Source organism: Clupea harengus, chromosome 3 (genome assembly GCF_900700415.2).
Source record: "Clupea harengus chromosome 3, Ch_v2.0.2, whole genome shotgun sequence".
NCBI classification, from domain to species: Eukaryota; Metazoa; Chordata; class Actinopteri; order Clupeiformes; family Clupeidae; genus Clupea; species Clupea harengus.
In genome coordinates this window covers 145003-162179 of record NC_045154.1, presented here as the reverse complement: position 1 = coordinate 162179, position 17177 = coordinate 145003, and the positions used below count along the sequence as shown (strand labels likewise).

The 17177-nt window shown below is 39.8% G+C and overlaps 1 protein-coding gene across 2 annotated transcripts; it reads left to right on the top strand.

The window, feature by feature from the left end:
* The first annotated feature begins 301 nt into the window (after window positions 1-301).
* On the top strand, window positions 302-16843 carry snupn (snurportin 1). Of its 2 annotated transcripts, none has more exons than XM_031563767.2 (9): window positions 302-412; window positions 2428-2592; window positions 6491-6671; window positions 7037-7141; window positions 9256-9352; window positions 10562-10659; window positions 12401-12478; window positions 15333-15413; window positions 15911-16843. In XM_031563767.2, exons 2-9 carry the CDS (start codon window positions 2435-2437, stop codon window positions 16223-16225), a joined length of 1113 nt encoding a protein of 370 aa, XP_031419627.1. In that variant the 5' UTR covers window positions 302-412; window positions 2428-2434; the 3' UTR covers window positions 16226-16843. The 2 variants fall into 2 exon arrangements, with proteins under 2 accessions (XP_031419627.1, XP_031419632.1); XM_031563772.2 differs by lacking the exon at window positions 302-412 and adding an exon at window positions 521-698.
* The last annotated feature ends 334 nt before the right edge of the window (window positions 16844-17177 follow it).

Below are 17177 nucleotides of genomic sequence, written 5' to 3'. Positions count from 1 at the left end.
TTAGAATAAAAACTCATCATGCGTACCAGTGAAACCTGAAGCCAAATGTCTGTGGTCGCAGAGGTGTTAGTGCTGCTGCCAAGAGACAGCAACTGCAGCGCCTGACTCAGAAAACTGCAACCGCCTTGCTTTGGCGAGTTTTTAATAAATGTGTTATGGTGACATTCTGCAGTGCCGGAGAAAGTCGGACAAATCTTCTAAAAACGAAATACAATACGTTAAATCCAGCGCGCATCACGTTAAATCAGAGCTGCGCAGCACCGGATCATGTGTTTTATACCCAAAGATATTAGAAAGGCGGAGTGAACGGGGGCGTCACTGCGACGTCACCGCCTTCTAGTCCAGTTCTTCTTATGTCTATGGTCAGAATTGGTGAAGACACATAGATAGAGGAAGCACTATCTGACGCACGGTGAGTAAATTGACTTTTTCTTGTAAATTAATGTGAAGTCAACTTAGTTAGTTTGTAATATTATTTTAGCATCTCCGGTGTTTGGTTATACATTTTACTAACTGCTAACTTTAGCTAGTTAAGTGATAGCATATGACGGTTACAACTCGACTATGGTTAGCATAGTTTGTTAACTTACCGGGATTTTGAGCATTTTAAGGCCATTTAATACACTGGATACACTGGATACACACCGAAGCTGCGAGGCAAAATGCGCAAGGTCGTGTTCGAAACTTTCGCATCCAGAGTAAGTGCAGCCAGTCCGGTATAAGTTTATTGAAATCTTGCCCGTTCGAAGTTGTGTTGTTTTCGCGCCCGCGACTGTATTATGCTGATTTAGACTGCGTGCGAAATGGTAGGTATTTGCCTCGTTGCCGTACTAGACAGGTGATATTTAATGTTAGCCTGTGTCCCCAGTTGGCCGATAAGTTAGCACCATAGACATGGCTAGCACACATCCAAGGCTATTATGGCTAAAGACTTCATCCAATATACTGCAATAGATACGTTTACTACATTCACATGTTGCGAGCCTATGTTCGTGTTGAGCAACACACATCAGTTTTAACATCAGTATTATGAATGAAACGGTGGTATGTATCCGGTTTTGCAACGATGAAGTAACGTAAGCGAAACACTGATGCATCTTGGAATGGAGGCAGCGTGGTGTGTATGTTCCACTCGATTTTGCTGTCAGTTAATTGTGGATGGTTTTTAATTTGAGCATTGACCATTGTAGTATCAGTGACTCTAAAAAGGTCAATGCAGTACGCTGTGCAGATTGATTAGCGAAGGAGAGGTGATCATGATTATTTTGAAAGTAACATGACTTAACAATAGACCAGTGAGTCCTCTGTAGCATGTTATTTTATACAAAGTAGAATTGGCACTAAAGCTTCAGTCGGCTGATTCGTAACTTTAGAATCAGGCCGTCGACTATTTCATGGTACAGTTGGATCGACCCACGTGCCGATTTAGTCGAATCTTTAATGTTAAAGCAGCAATATGTAGTTCTGTTCCAAAAATAGTGAGCAAACTACCTAAAAGGCATGCAAAAACCTTGCAAACAGCCCAGCTGACACTGATAGAAGCTTGCCAACACACTACCTGGTGTCATTTGGCAGTATAGCTGGCAATGTCATGTGTGTTTTTCATTTTTGCAAGGGGTTCCAGCCCGTTACACAGAACTACATAGGGCATATCTTGGATGGCTAGTGGGGAAGACACATGTGTTTATCTGTCCTTCACATGACCATATGCTATCAAAATTAATTTGAGGATGCTACCAGAACTAGTTGCCTATAAAACCATACCTCAAAAAGTGTCAAATTGTTGCATAGTGTTACTTTAAAACTGGTTTCTGAATTGTATTAGTGAATCGTTACACAGCTAACATTTACCCTACTTTCCTTAAGCTTTCATGACCTGTGTTTTTTGTGTATTGTCTTTGTAGCTTTTATTTGAATAGTTTTGAAGTACTGAAAAAAGGAAAGTGATTACTCTGCAGTGGCCAAGGTCTGTGTCAGGCCATCTCTGTCAGGCAGTTTTTGGGTAAAGGGGTACACCAAGGAGTACCACTCAATCAAGTGCATTGATGTTGCTAGTCTCAAAGAATAATTGTCACCCTGCCTTCTCATAAGGTCCAATTTTTAGATGAAATGACAGCAGCAAAAACATAAAAGCAAAGAAAGAAAGCCATTTCAGTTCCCTTTTTGCTTTAGTTTTTGGATGTGTCACTCAAAATACCTACTGTTACATTTACATTTTACATTTAGTCATTTAGCAGACACTTTTGTCCAAAGCGACGTACAAGGGAGAGAACAGTCAAGCTAAGAGCAATAAAAAGCATGGTGTAACAATAAATACTACTTTACATGAGAATTAGAAAAACAACAACCTAGAAAAAAGGAAAAAGAAGTGCAGGAATGTAAAATACCTACTGTACGTTCATCAAATGCTGTCATTTGGTTGCACAGGGCCACCATGGACGACTTGACCAAAGCCCTCTCTGGCAGCTTTTCTGTGTCCCAAGACTTCAACTGTGTGTCGGCTCCCCACCCACGGCTGGCCCAATACAAGAGCAAATACAGCGCCCTGGAGCAGGGGGAACGGCGGCGGAGATTCTTGGAACTTCAGAAAACGTAAGTTGGACAAAACCATAGAGCATAGACCCACAACTTTTTTTACTGTCACTGCATGAAAGCAGTTCCCTGGAACCAGGACATTTGAGGAAACTGAGGGCATCTATCTATCTGGAGTATCCTGTTCGTTCAGGTGAGCTTTGCGCTGGTCTCGATACTACATGAAGAGTACCATTTCTGGAAGTTAACCGGACCAATTGAAGTTCCACCTAGGGCCATTAATTAATTGTCAATGTTGAATAACCTCCCTGCAGACTGTCACAGCTGGGATACATTTTTTTACATATTGCCCTGTTCTGGCAAGTCACTTTTCACACATAGTTCCTCGTAAATCACTGGGATAACCTTTTTAGGCACTACTATTCATACATGCAGCTACCTTCAGGAACATAGATGGGGCAAGGGCCAGTCCAGCAGATGGCGATAATGCAACCGCCTACTATGTAATTGTGTTATCAATGGTAGGCCAAGTTAAAATCTCACTAGTACGTCGCTTTGGATAAAAGCGTCTGCTAAATGACGTAATGTAATGTTAAATTGTCACTCCCCTGGTACTGAATCGCCAACCTTTGAATTTCGTGTGACAAATGTATCCATAACGTCAATATTAGCCCACTACACTTTCATGCTCCGGGAACGTTTTTTTTCATTGTCCCGCTGCAATTAATATTCCGACGTCAATAAAAAATGTTGCGCTATGATTCCAGGTCACATTTTCATCCCGGTCCCCCATCTAATGTTAATACAGTGTTGTATAATGGTGCTGCTCCTATAATGTATAATGGAGCAACACGTAGGCTACAGGGTGTGTGTGGTAGAGTGAGAGACATAGAGAGCGAGAGAGAGAGAGAGAGAGAACTGTGATGCACACACATAGATCAGATGTAGCGACCGGAGCAAAGTTATGTTGCTGTAACGTTGAACTCTGTGCAACCAGTGTGGAGAATAAATCCTCGGGCCAAATCAAGTTGCCATTTATTTGCTCCTCAACCACAGACTGAAGGGAAAGGGAGATTAACCCCAGAGTTTAGAATCTAGAACACTTCGGCCCACACAGGAGCAGTAAACAAAAGTCTCCCCTGTAATCTCCGACTACGACTAGCAGGAAAGGTTAACACAACCTAGTTAATACAATACTTTATAGGCTAATTAATACAGTATTTCTTTGTTTGAGTGTGGTTGTTTAGTGGGATAGTATGATCGTTATTGTCTATAAAGGAAGGTATTGCAACGGGAAAATCTCCCGTTCATCGCGTCCATTCGCGCCCCACCTGTCACGTCTCTGCGCCCCACACTTTGAGAAACACTGCCCTAGCAACATTTACAGCCACCACTACCATAATGTCAACCTAACAACCACCTAAGCAATCACCATAACTACTCTAGCAAACCGCATAGCAAGTGCTTCAATTAGCTTTGCAAGCACGCCCTATCTTTATGTTATCATCACCTTGCTAGTCTCACACACTCTACTGTCTCTGTCTTACTTAATCTCTATCCTGTTCTTTATGTCTGTCATTCAAATGATCCGTCTCCTTTGTCTCTCTCTATATACCTTGAATTGCATCAAATGTCTTGTGCAGAAGGTGAGGGAAAAACGATCGGGAACTTATCAGAAAAAAATCATACATGTAGCATGATGAGCATGCAAGTATTGTAGAACAGCTTAGTGGGTATCGTAGAGTTACTATGACAAGGGTAAGTAGAGAAGGAACAGGAAACATGTCGATGGGGTTTCTACAAGTAGGTCTGGTGGAGTGACTACAGCAGCATCCCACAGCGAAGATAGTCTAGACTAGGAGGGGAAGAAAGAAACGGAGTGAGTGGGTAGAGTTCGGCTGCAAATATGCGTGGATTAGGAGCAATGGTGATGAGGAGCAATGGTGATGAGGAGCAATGTTTCCACATCCATCAGCATTTGGATCATGCTATAAGAGAGAGAAAAGTTTGTCAGTAGACATCAATTTGATAAACAGATAAGGAGATACATTTAGGTAAGCAATTAACAGTAGGTAATATGGCCCTTCTGAAGATGCATAGAGTTTGGGGTTTTCCACCAAATGACCACAAAAGGCAAGCCCTACCATCTACATAAAAATCTGCATCACTCCTGCTAAAGTGGCCTGTGGCCCTGACTCAAGACAGTATGGTTGAAGGGTAGGATCAAAGGCATCTCTAACCCAGGAGAATGACTGATTGACATCTGCTGTGCTGAACATCTGCCCTGCCCTCAATCTCTCCCGCTCATTCTTCCTCTGCCGCTTCCATGTCTTCCTCCTCTCCTCTGTCCTACTGAAGTTTCCCTGCGCTCATCAGGCTTCTCGCTGTTCCTCTCCTCCTCCATGTCCTCACTGCTCTCTGCTGCCAAAGCACCCTCACTCGCTTCACTACCCTCAGATGAGCTGGAACACCCGACATCCTGACACATAAAAGAAAAAACTATCCCATTATTGTAAGCCATCACAGTGGAAGTCATCAGAGCTCCCTCCATTTTCATGGAGTGATTCATTTCATGGAATTAGGTTTTTTTTGACTTTCACAAACAGAAAACACAGGTGATTACCCTCGTCATTGTGCACAAAAATAGCGCTCACTGAGCGACGCGGGTGCTTGCTTCATAGTTTGAAGTGAGTGAGGTAACATTTAAAATTAGCTTCATGGAATGTCCCACAAAGACCAATAATTAAGTGTTGTATATCTCTCGAATAAAAGTGTCATGGGTTTATGATCCATTTAAATTTAATTTGATCTAGCTATGTCTTATCAATTAAGAAAGCGATGAGGCTGGTACTAGTTATAAACCAACCAACACTTCTCAGTGACCATACAGATTGGTGACAATCCATACGAAGATGTTACGGGAGAGTTTTTACATTTTGACATTTCTTACATCATAGTAGTCACTGTCATCCAAACGGGGTGGCTCGTCATCATTGGTGCACATAAATACGGTCTCATCCAGTGAGAATAGACGTGGACGTTTCGGATTGCTAGCCATAAATTCAAGAGACACTATAACTCCTCAGGCGATCTGTCGGTAGCAAAGAAATACTTTAGAAAAGTCAAACGACAAACCCAGTTTCTGCTTTCAAAATAAAAGTATGTTGTTCATGTTTCCACTAGCGGAGTATTATTTTATGAATGAATGTTATAGTATAAGAAATGTGTCTTTAAAAATCCGTGGCCGCTGTGGGGTTTAGAGGGTGAACACAACCCCTAACAGTAAACTATCTATACATTGATAATAGGTATGGCCGCTATTATAAAACGGATTGTTTCAGCTGGATCAAATACGGTTTATGTTTTGCTATGGATGGTTCCACTCTTTGGATCGGTTCTTGTTAGGTGCATGTCCATTGTATTAATAAATGGACTCTAGCCAACCCCTAACATACAGCCTAAATGGAAGTACAAAGTAGGCTATGAACTCCTCTCCAAATAGGTTAGCACTTGACTACTATGCTGCAAACACTGCCATAAAAAATGTGACCAGTAATTGGTTGTTTAGGTGTCTTGCTCCATTTTGTTACCAAAACAAACAAACAAACAAACAAGGCTGACTGCAGTCAGTTTTTTTTATTGCACGAACAACTCACAGCAACACACACGTGTTGTGTGTATATATATGGAGGCGACCAGGACACACTACACACACGCACGCACACGCAGGCCTGAGGTCGCCGTGAATTTTTGCTCTGCTTTTTTCCCATCCCGGGACGTCCTTCCTCCAGGACCCCCCAGGAGCAGTGGGCAGCTTCTCAGCGCCCGGGGACCAAGTTAACCGTCCGTCTCGGTCATGCCCCCCTTTGTGTTGAAGCACTAAAGAGTTACAGCAAAGATTAACTTAACGTGCACGTCCTGATGACTGTTGAGTTGATCATGTTTTTCCTGTTCATAGGAAGAGGCTGAACTACGTCAACCATGCCCGCCGTTTGGCAGACGGGGACTGGACCGGAGCCGACAGTGACGATGAGGAGACGGCGGAGACGGCAGAGAAAGCCCAAGAGTCCCAGCAGGATGCAGAAGAAGAGGAGGACATGGAGGTCCAGCGGAAGTTGCCAAAGCATTATGCTAACCAGGTTTCCTTCAGACATTTTTCTCCTAAACTGACAGCGAGTTACATTTTACATTTAGTCATTTAGCAGACGCTTTTATCCAAAGCGACTTACAATGTATACACATTTTACATTTTTACACTGATGGCACACTGCACATCAGGAGCAATTAGGGGTTCAGCGTCTTGCTCAAGGACGCTTCGACAGGGAATCGAACTAGCAACCTTCTGATTACTAAACAACTTCTCTACCTCCTGTACCACTGTCGCCCCTTAGTTGAATAGCCATTTAAATGGATATATTGTCACATGCATGCTACATGTGATCATTTAGTTTGGCACATTGTTTTGGTCACTAACTGCCTCTGCATGCCTCTCTCTCTTTTCTAGCTGATGTTATCGGAGTGGTTAGTAGAAGTGCCTGCAGAAATGGCCTCGGACTGGCTGTTGGTGCCCTGTCCAGTAGGAAAGCGATCTCTTGTCATTGCCTCCAAGGTTTGGACATTTTTGATTTGTTAGTTAGTCTCAAATGATGCATGATATATGCCTGAGATTGAATTCATCTGCCATGTTTCTGAATTCATACACATATCAGGATAGCCATGCTAGCATACATGTGGTAAATGTACATGATACATACAAACATAAAGATGGTGTATACATGATTCATGCAAAATGAATAGTGGTTAGGATGCAGAGAGAGCATTGAAGTATCTTAGAACAGCTTAGTGGGTATACAGTGTGTTGCTCTTACAAGGGTAAGTAGAGCAATGAAACAGAAAACGATGTTGATTATGGCAATTATTTACATTACGGGGTAAATAGGCTAGCACAGAGTATATAGATATATCATGAGGGGGGTAGAATTAATGCATGAATGGGTAGGTGTAGGTAGGGGTGGGCGATACGAGCTCAAATTCATATCACGATATTTTCCGCTGTCCAGACGGTATCGATATATCACGATATATGAGGGGGAAAAAAATCTGAATCACATTTTAATAACCCTTCTTAGTTGAATTATATTAGTTAAGGCAAAATATGTCATCATGAAAATAAAAATGAAATAATGATCAAATAAATATTAATTTATAATCAAAATCGCTGAATTTGACCATGTCCTGTTCAAACAGAGAGGAGACACGCTAGGTGAGGCAGCGACAAGCAGCGCCTCATCTCAGATTGTGCAATCCCTCACAAACTGGGTTGAGCGCATGCCTTTTGCTTTCTCATTGTTTGTCACCACTGTAATATTTGTGGGCACTTTTATTATATGTCCTTTCTATCCATAGAATAGGTAATGTATTTCACATATGTGTAGAACCTATTTAGTCTTGCTGATCTGACATAAAAACCACAGTGAAAAAGCACAGAGGGGAGGCTAATAGTAACTCTGCCTCAATGAAGGGGGCGTGCAAGAGCCTGGAAACTGGACTTTCAATCGAAACGTGAAATGTTAAATAATGGGAGACCAGTGCTGGAGCTAAAAGGTTTGCTTCAAAGGACGGGACAAAATATAACTCGATCGACTACTCCCATTCAAAGCCAAATTGCTTTTGAAATGTTTTGGAACCTCAAGAATAGATTTGGCTTTGGACGAACGGAGGAGACTAAATATTAGCAATAGCAGTATTCGCTAACGTTACATTGATATCAGAGTAAGCCCTTCTTCTTCAGTCAATTTCCCATTATTTCTCTTAGGATTGTTTAATGTCTATGTGAAGCTATTTAACATCACACAAGTGTTTGTAGTCACTTTGAACCCAAGACTGCTTTTTGAGTGAGCTGATTTTGAGAAATTAAACTTTGCAGCTAAAGTTGTGTTTTCTGGTTGTTATGGTTATCTGGCTGCTGTGCTAGCTAAGGGAACGTTTAATAACCTTTAACGATTTAAATGGAAGAGTTAAATTTGCATGAAATGATAGCTAGTTATCTAGCTGATGTTATAGTCTCCTCGATTTAAAATCATCAAATTATAATGCGAAAAGGTAGGGTATGGGAACCCTCAGGGTGCCTATGCAACTGCATATGAAAGAGTTCATATTCACGAGTTCATATTCACACACATTAACATCACCTTCTGCGTGTTCACTCATCCTCGATTGTTCACTTTTGCACTTATAATAAGCTATATAAATATATATTAGCTGCCTCCACGCATGTTTGTTGCTAGCACTACATGCACGCAACAATACCGGTTGTGACTATCATACCGGTATATCGCCCACTCCTAGGTGTAGGCAGAGGTTTCTACAAGTAGATCAGGTGGAGAGACTACAGCAGCATCCCACAGCGAAGATAGTCTAGACTAGGAGGGGAATAAAAGAGACAAAATGATTGGGCAGAGCTCGTTGCCTGATATGCATATATGTACTTATTTGGTCATCTGGTTATGGTGCTGAGGAACAATGTTTTCACAGCCAATTGCATTTGTGGGCAAAGGTCACGCTATAAGAGAGTTAAAAACAATTACCAGTAGGTTGTATGGCTACTTTATCAGTATTAATTCTTTAGCATAATGTGATTTTAGAGGGAGAGACCGCCCCGGCATGGTGTATGGGAATTTGGGTTATGTTGAGATAGACTAAAGTTCTAAACTTTCCTTTCAGGGATCGACAGCTGCGTACACTAAGAGTGGCTACTGTGTCAACCGCTTCGCCTCTGTACTCCCAGGAGGAAACAGGCAGAACTCGGCTACAGGAAAAGGTATAGTAATTGCTTAAAGTAACATTACACAACAATTTGACCTTAAAGCAACATAATGTAACAAATGTACCTTTGGGCGTACAGGACAAGAGACCTCTTGTGAGAACTGCGTAATGCTTTATGCACCTCATGCAACAACAACTAGACCCATGTGCTTGCTATAAGAGGAAGCTAGCGCAGTATTCTCTATATGGACATAATAGCAGAGGTGACGAAGAAAACGAGGAAGATGTTGACGGAGGATAGGGAAAGAAAAAGAGAAAGTAACAGAGCAAGTCAGAAGCTGAGCTGGCCTTCTTTCTGTTGGACTAGTCAGTAATAACTTATTAGGTCTCGCTATGTCTTTGTGTCTTGTGATTACTTGATGTTTGGCTGTGTTAGGAAAGTTGTGAACTCGCTAGTTTTTATCATAAACATCCCTGCCAATGTTATTTATAAAGGAATTCGACGTAGGCTGTAACCTTATTGGTGTCATCCCTGGTTCACAGAGATTTGTAGTTTTTTTTTCAGATGGCCAAAGTCATCGACCTGTCCCGTTATAGACTTGCATCTAAATAAGTTCATCTCTCATAAAAAAGTTTGATCAGTCTTTGTCAATCTCACGCCAATAAGCCTGGGAAGTTTGCAACTTTGAAAACCTAACTCGGCTAGTTTGTAATAAATGTATATTAAGCATGTGGACAGCATTTGATTTCATTCCGCATACTCCAGCCTGGTGGAGAGGTTGATCATTAAGTTTCAAACACATCATAACCCTAACCCTAACCTTAACTCCAGCCTGGTGGTGAGGTTGATCATTAAGTTTCAAACACATCATAACCCTAACCCTAACTCCAGCCTGGTGGTGAGGTCCTCTCGTCCATGGGGGCGCTCCAACTGAAACTATATCTCAAGAACCGCTTAAGCTAAAAATCTGAACTTTGGTATACTTATACTTGGACCTTTTGCATACATTTCCTAAAGTGCCAGTTGGTTGGCTCACCAAGATGGCCTCCAGCAGCCAATATTTGCTAGTGTGAACGTTTTTATGAGCTCATTCATAATGGAAAAAGCTCATTCATAATGGCTGAACTGAACAAATCGCTCTCAAAGTAAATATTATTAGTGTCCCCTTATGTTCACTACTAACCTCAAGAAGAGAACATACGGTAGATAATGTTAGATTCATAAGAGTAACAAGTGAATTGTGTCTCTTTTCCCCTCTTGTAGATTATACCATCCTTGACTGCATTTTCAGTGAAGTTGATAGGACCTTCTACATTCTTGATGTCATGTGCTGGAGGGGTCACCCCTTGTATGACTGTTCCGTGAGTTTCTTTTTTTCTTGTTTTTGCTAAGATATTCTAACGTGTTAATGTTATGTGTTTTTGAAACTTTGAATGGTCCACTTTTAAATGCATGTGCCGTATTTTCCCGACTACAAATCTACCCGCACTGTGTGTAAACCGCACTACAGTATTTTATGAAATTGTACAGAACAAACCTGTGCATATAAGTACCTATACTAAAAATATGCAAAATCGTATCGTTTTTTACGTAAAGGTTTCCGCGGTAGCTTTCTAGTACCGGTACACCCTGCAACATTAGTCTATATGTTTTGTATACTGTATTGCAATAAAAATAAATAATGATAATAAAAATTAAAAAAAAACTTTGAAAGCCAGACTTTTTCGCGGACCCCAGTTTGAGAACCACTGCTCTACGCTACCTGGGGCAGTTTCCACTTGCTGCTTAGACCCTGATGAGTGCTGCTTACGACTATATATTTAAAGCTGTTATGATGGTGTATACCCTGATGGTGTATACCCGGTCGTCTTATAAATGTTGATACTTGCTGCTTGTGGCTATATATTTAAAGCTGTTATGATGGTGTATACCCTGATGAGCGCTGCTTGTGGCTATATATTTAAAGCTGTTATGATGGTGTATACCCTGATGAGCGCTGCTTGTGGCTATATATTTAAAGTTGTTATGATGGTGTATACCCTGATGAGCGCTGCTTGTGGCTATATATTTAAAGTTGTTATGATGGTGTATACCCTGATGAGCGCTGCTTGTGGCTATATATTTAAAGTTGTTATGATGGTGTATACCCTGATGAGTGCTGCTTGTGGCTATATATTTAAAGTTGTTATGATGGTGTATACCCGGTCGTCTTAGGCACTTTGGCTTTAAGGCCGTTGTAGGCACTATGGCTATCTCTGTACGTAGCATTTACTCTGCATTTAGTATTGGACTCAAACATTTTATAATCCTACATTTTATATAATATAATCCTACATTTGATAAATAGAAGGGCCTGACTAGTTTGAATTTGGTCAGTTATTTTTGTATTTAGTTTTAGTCTTAATCCTGTGTCAGATGTCTTTGTTTGTTAGTTATTACATCCTCCTGTTTTATTAAGTCGTTTTAGTCGACTAAAAGTCTGGGCAGACTACACTAAAACTGTATTTTAGTATAGTTTTAGTCGATGAAAAATGCTAACATTTTCGTCTTTTTTAGCCATTGGATGATAATACATTTCAGTCAGTCTCGTTAGCCAAAACCAATGTTTTTTTTTTTTTTAGTTTTAGTCAAACTTAAAACTAGATTGTGTTATACTCACAAAGTAATGTTAATGTTACATTCTGTAAAAGCTGATTTTAGGGCTTTGAGAATGATACACAAACGTTCACTGAAAACAGTCTGCATAACATGTCTTGAAGCAGAAGGGTAGCCAGTTAAGCTGTCTCTTTTTCTACGTTTTCTCAGTACTGAAATGTATATATGAAAGCCATCTAATGTTACCAGTGTCGCTTGTTGAGAGATGCTAGCCCATGTAACGTTGCGTATACTCCAGCTCGACCTTTGTTACCTTTGCTGCTCATTTTCAGCTCCATCACAACAGTTTGCTAGCCTATTATCTTAATTATCTATTAAATGTGCATTATGAGCCCTTCCTTCAACCCACCTCCTAGTTGAAGGAGAAGGAGGGGAGCATTATTTCATACTGTTTGTTCAGTTCATGTGTTCAGTTTCTTTCTTATATCTGAATATTTGTGTTTTCAGACAGAATTCCGGTTTTTCTGGCTTCAGTCAAAGATGGAGGAAGAAGGTGGCCTGGTGGAAATGACCAAGCGTAATGCTGTAAGTTCAATTTCAGTTACATTTCACAGTGGCGAAGGCCTGAAACCCCTTAGAGAAAGCACACAAGTGGCAAGGGAACATGTCCTTTAACAGGAAGAGACCTTGAGCACAACCCAGCTCAAACCTGATGACTCCTCTGCATGGGGCAGTCTTGGGCAGCGGGGTGGGAGGGGAGGGGGATGGGGGGGGCTGGAGGATAAGGAATAATGGAAATGTTGCAATATAAAAACGACATTATTATCTACAGTTTAACGGTTTAAAAAGTGAATCAGTTTCATATCCTCAATTAAATGGTTGCAAATCAAATCTTTTTCCACGGACTGAATTTCACATACCCTTATAACATGTCACCTTGTGATTGTAAGTCATCTTGTAACCTTTCAAGGACAAAGCTTAGCAGCAAAACTTGATATCAAAAGAAATCGTAAATGCTACATGTGTTAGTACCATATTGTAGTGAGGTGGAGTACTATTGCTGACCTTTCTTGGGATTGCAGATTATGGGTAGACTTTTGGAACTGCAATCATTCATTTCTAAATGTTTTTTTGTTTGTTTGTTTTTTTGACCCTGCGAATGTGTCCACGCCACGGGATGACGCCCCCCCTCCCATTCACCCACACACCAAAAAAAGTTCAGGCTCAGGATTGTTTTGTTGCTTTGACCCCCGTATTTACTGTAGCCCCACCGGGGCTAAACTGGTGCCGACACCTTTTCCCATTGTACTGAGCTAGGATTAAACAGGGCTGAATCCCCGGGGAGACGGGATACATTCAGGCACTTTTGGGGTCCTGACATGCTGTGATGTTTTTTTTACTATATATATGCCTATTGAATGAGTAGACTATATATAGGCCTATTGAATGAGTAGACTATATATAGGCCTATTGAATGAGTATACTATATATATATATATATATAGAGGCCTATTGGATGAGTATACTATATATATAGGCATATTGGATGAGTACTATATATATATATATATATATATATATATATATATATATAGGCCTATTGAATGAGTATACTATATATATATATATATATATATATATATATATATATATAGGCCTATTGGATGAGTATACTATATATAGGCCTATTGGATGAGTATACTATATATATATATATATATATATATATATATATATATATATGTGTGTGTATATATATATATATATATATATATAGGCCTATTGAATGAGTATACTATATATAGGCCTATTGAATGAGTATACTATATATATATATATGCCTATTGGATGAGTATACTGCCTATTGCCTATATGCCTATTGGATGAGTATACTGTATATATAGGCCTATTGGATGAGTATACTATATATATATATATATATATATATATATATATATATATATATATATATATATATATATATATATATATATATATATATATATATATATATGCCTATTTAATGAGTATACTAGATATAGGCCTATTGAATGAGTACAGTCAAACTAAGACAAACTGCTCCTGACTGGTCATGTAACACAACCTACTGCACACAGAAACACAAGGTTTGTTTATGAATAGCCGGTGTATTACTACTCCTCATAACACCACTAGCAAGTATGTTACCCTAAAAACGTTAGCCTCTGCTAAAAACATTATTCTATTACTACACACAAATCTTCTGGCGTGATGGTTAGAAATATTTCAATTTACTCATCCAGTTCCTCAGATAGTAGTAGTTTATCAAGTATCAAGTTTATCACACTACATCTCATTGTCCATGGAATTAAAAAGCTTGGTAAGAATAAAAGAAAAACTCCAGTTCTCTCCATAGCTCCGTTTTACACGCACACAAGTGGACATGTAGGCCATCTCCTTCGATGGAATTCCATATCTACTTCCAAGTGGCAGGGCTTGCCTCAAACTAATGGAATTCTACTTGGACATTGGTGGAGTTTGTTCCCAATGGGCTTTCTCCTGCGTTCAGGTGTGTACATCTGTGTCAGCAGAGGGAGGAGAGCGCCTAGACCATGCAGGAGAAAGTCTATGGAAACAAACTCCACCAATGTCCAAGTATCATTTCTTTATTTTGAGGCAAGCAGCCCTATGCCTAGGTATAAGATTCAATACAAATAACCTTCTTTGTCCTTTCTTTGCTTTAACATGACAAAGCCTAGGTTCTTGTTTGTAAAAATCATCACTCTGTTTCTTTTACTTGAGTGGGAGCTCTGAAAAACAATCTTTTCTTGAAAAAAATGCTATGTCCGTGTTCATTGGATTTCAGATATGCTAAGACCGTCCTCCTCTTGATTTGGTTGCCACATCCATTTATGTTCCATGATATTACATTTAATACTTATACTACATATTATTGTACCTAAACTTGTCCAGAATTCACACACACACATATATTTGAGTTTGGAACCTCTGTTTAAAGAATGTCAGAAGCACACAAAGCCTGGCGGGGGTTAAAGCCGGATGTCTGGATGAGTTTCTGTTCAGTTGAAAGTTCAAGATGAAACATAACATGTTAACATGTTTTCAGTGTTGATGTGCCTTACATTTGAACTCACTGGCTATACATAAGATGTTCTCCATCTTCCCAGCTCAACAACATATTCAGAAAGATGGTGCTGGGTGTAGCTTGCTGACGGAAAAGATTGTGGAAAAAAGGATAGTGCTTGGGTGTAGTCCTACTCTCTTGGACTTCATATTTACGGAGTCTGAAGAATCAGTGTGTGTAAGGGACAACAGAGTATTCCTGAAGAGTATGAACAATCAGTGTGTGTAAGGGGCGACTGAGTATTCCTGAAGAGTCTGAAGTACAATACATTTTCTCTAAGAATACCACAGTTATATTTTGTCTTGTTTTTTTCAGTTTCGGTTTGTGAGCCTTCAGAGCACTGTGTGCACAAAGGAATCCATCCGGGAGGCACTTGTCAAGGAGTACACCTTCAATGTAAGAATAGTTGAATAGTACACCTTTAATGTAAGAATAGTTGAATAGTACACCTTTAATGTAAGACTAGTTGAACAGTACACCTTTAATGTAAGAATAGTTGAATAGTTGAATAGTACACCTTCAATGTAAGAACAGTTAAATAGTACACCTTTAATGTAAGACTAGTTGAACAGTACACCTTTAATGTAAGAATAGTTAAATAGTACACCTTTAATGTGAGAATAGTTAAATAGTACACCTTTAATGTAAGAACAGTTAAATAGTTAAATAGTACACCTTCAATGTAAGAATAGTTAAATAGTACACCTTTAATGTGAGAATAGTTGAATAGCCAAAAATAAGTTTTTATCATATATCTGTCCTATATCAAACAGACAAATATGGTTTAAGAATCTGAAAAACAGAGAGGTAGTGTGTTTTCATTTTGATCCTCCTTTCAGTTTGTTGTTCTGCTTTGACCAATCATCTGTTGATTGTGATTCCCTTCCTCTCAGGTCGACGGCTTCCTCTTCTACCACAAGGAAAGCCACTATACTCCCGGCAGCACCCCTCTAGTGGGTTGGCTGCGCCCCTACATGATCGGAGACATCATTAATATGGAGGTGCCGGAGTGTGCGCTGACGTGTAAGCCAGAGTACGCTCAGGACCAGCTGGAGCAGATCCTCAAGCACAAGAGAACAACCAACAGCGACGTGCGTCCGGCCGAGCAGAACGGCAGGTACGAGCTAGAACATCTCTCCACGCCTGATGCAAAAAAAGATAAACAACACTCCCTGCAAAAACAGAGAGAAGCACACATGGAAATCTGAAGATGAACAGTTCTGTGAGATTTGTTCTGCAGATATTTATCACCATGTAAGGTCAGGAGAATTTTTTGACGGCGGAAGAAATGTGGAGGATGCCAAGCAGATTAAAGGTTTTGGTTAAAGGGGTTGTGGTTGTTTCGTTGGGATATGGCTTCTCATGGTTTTACCCTACGGAGGTAAATGGAGATCATTTTGAATTATTAACCAACATTTTAGACTTGCCTGATGTTTTAACAATCTGAATGTTAAGACTTGACTTTTTGTAGTTTTATCTGGTCCTTAATAAAAATTGTGTGTAATATTTGTTTCTTACATTTTTAATCTGAGAAAAATCTCTGCATTGGTGGTCACCTCCCTGATTTGATATATCGCCCCATTGTTTGACTCCGACTAAAAGGATATCATGGATAATTTCAGGTTAAAGGGAATCATCTGTAAAAACACTTAATTCAAGACCTATACAAGCTTTTATGTGTTGGAAGATACTCGATGCAACACATAAGGAACAAAATTAAAAGTTTTCAGGCTGGAAATGTGAATATTTTTTTTTGTTTCTGATTTTAAGAATAAATTGATGTGTGCTGTGTTGATTGTATGAATAAAATGGTCAGTGACAAAAAAGCAAATGAACATGGAAGTGATTTTGTAAGATAATGTACACATCACGAGATGTCTCTTTAGTCTTTACACATCACGAGATGGCTCTTTAGTCTTTACACATCAGGAGATAATTTACAGATCAGGAGATAATGTACACATCACGAGATGTCTCTTTAGTCTTTACACATCAGGAGATCATTTACAGATCAGGAGATAATGTACACATCACGAGATGGCTCTTTAGTCTTTACACATCACGAGATGGCTCTTTAGTCTTTACACATCAGGAGATAATGTACACATCACGAGATGGCGTACACATCAGGAGATGGCTCCTTACACATCAGGAGATAAT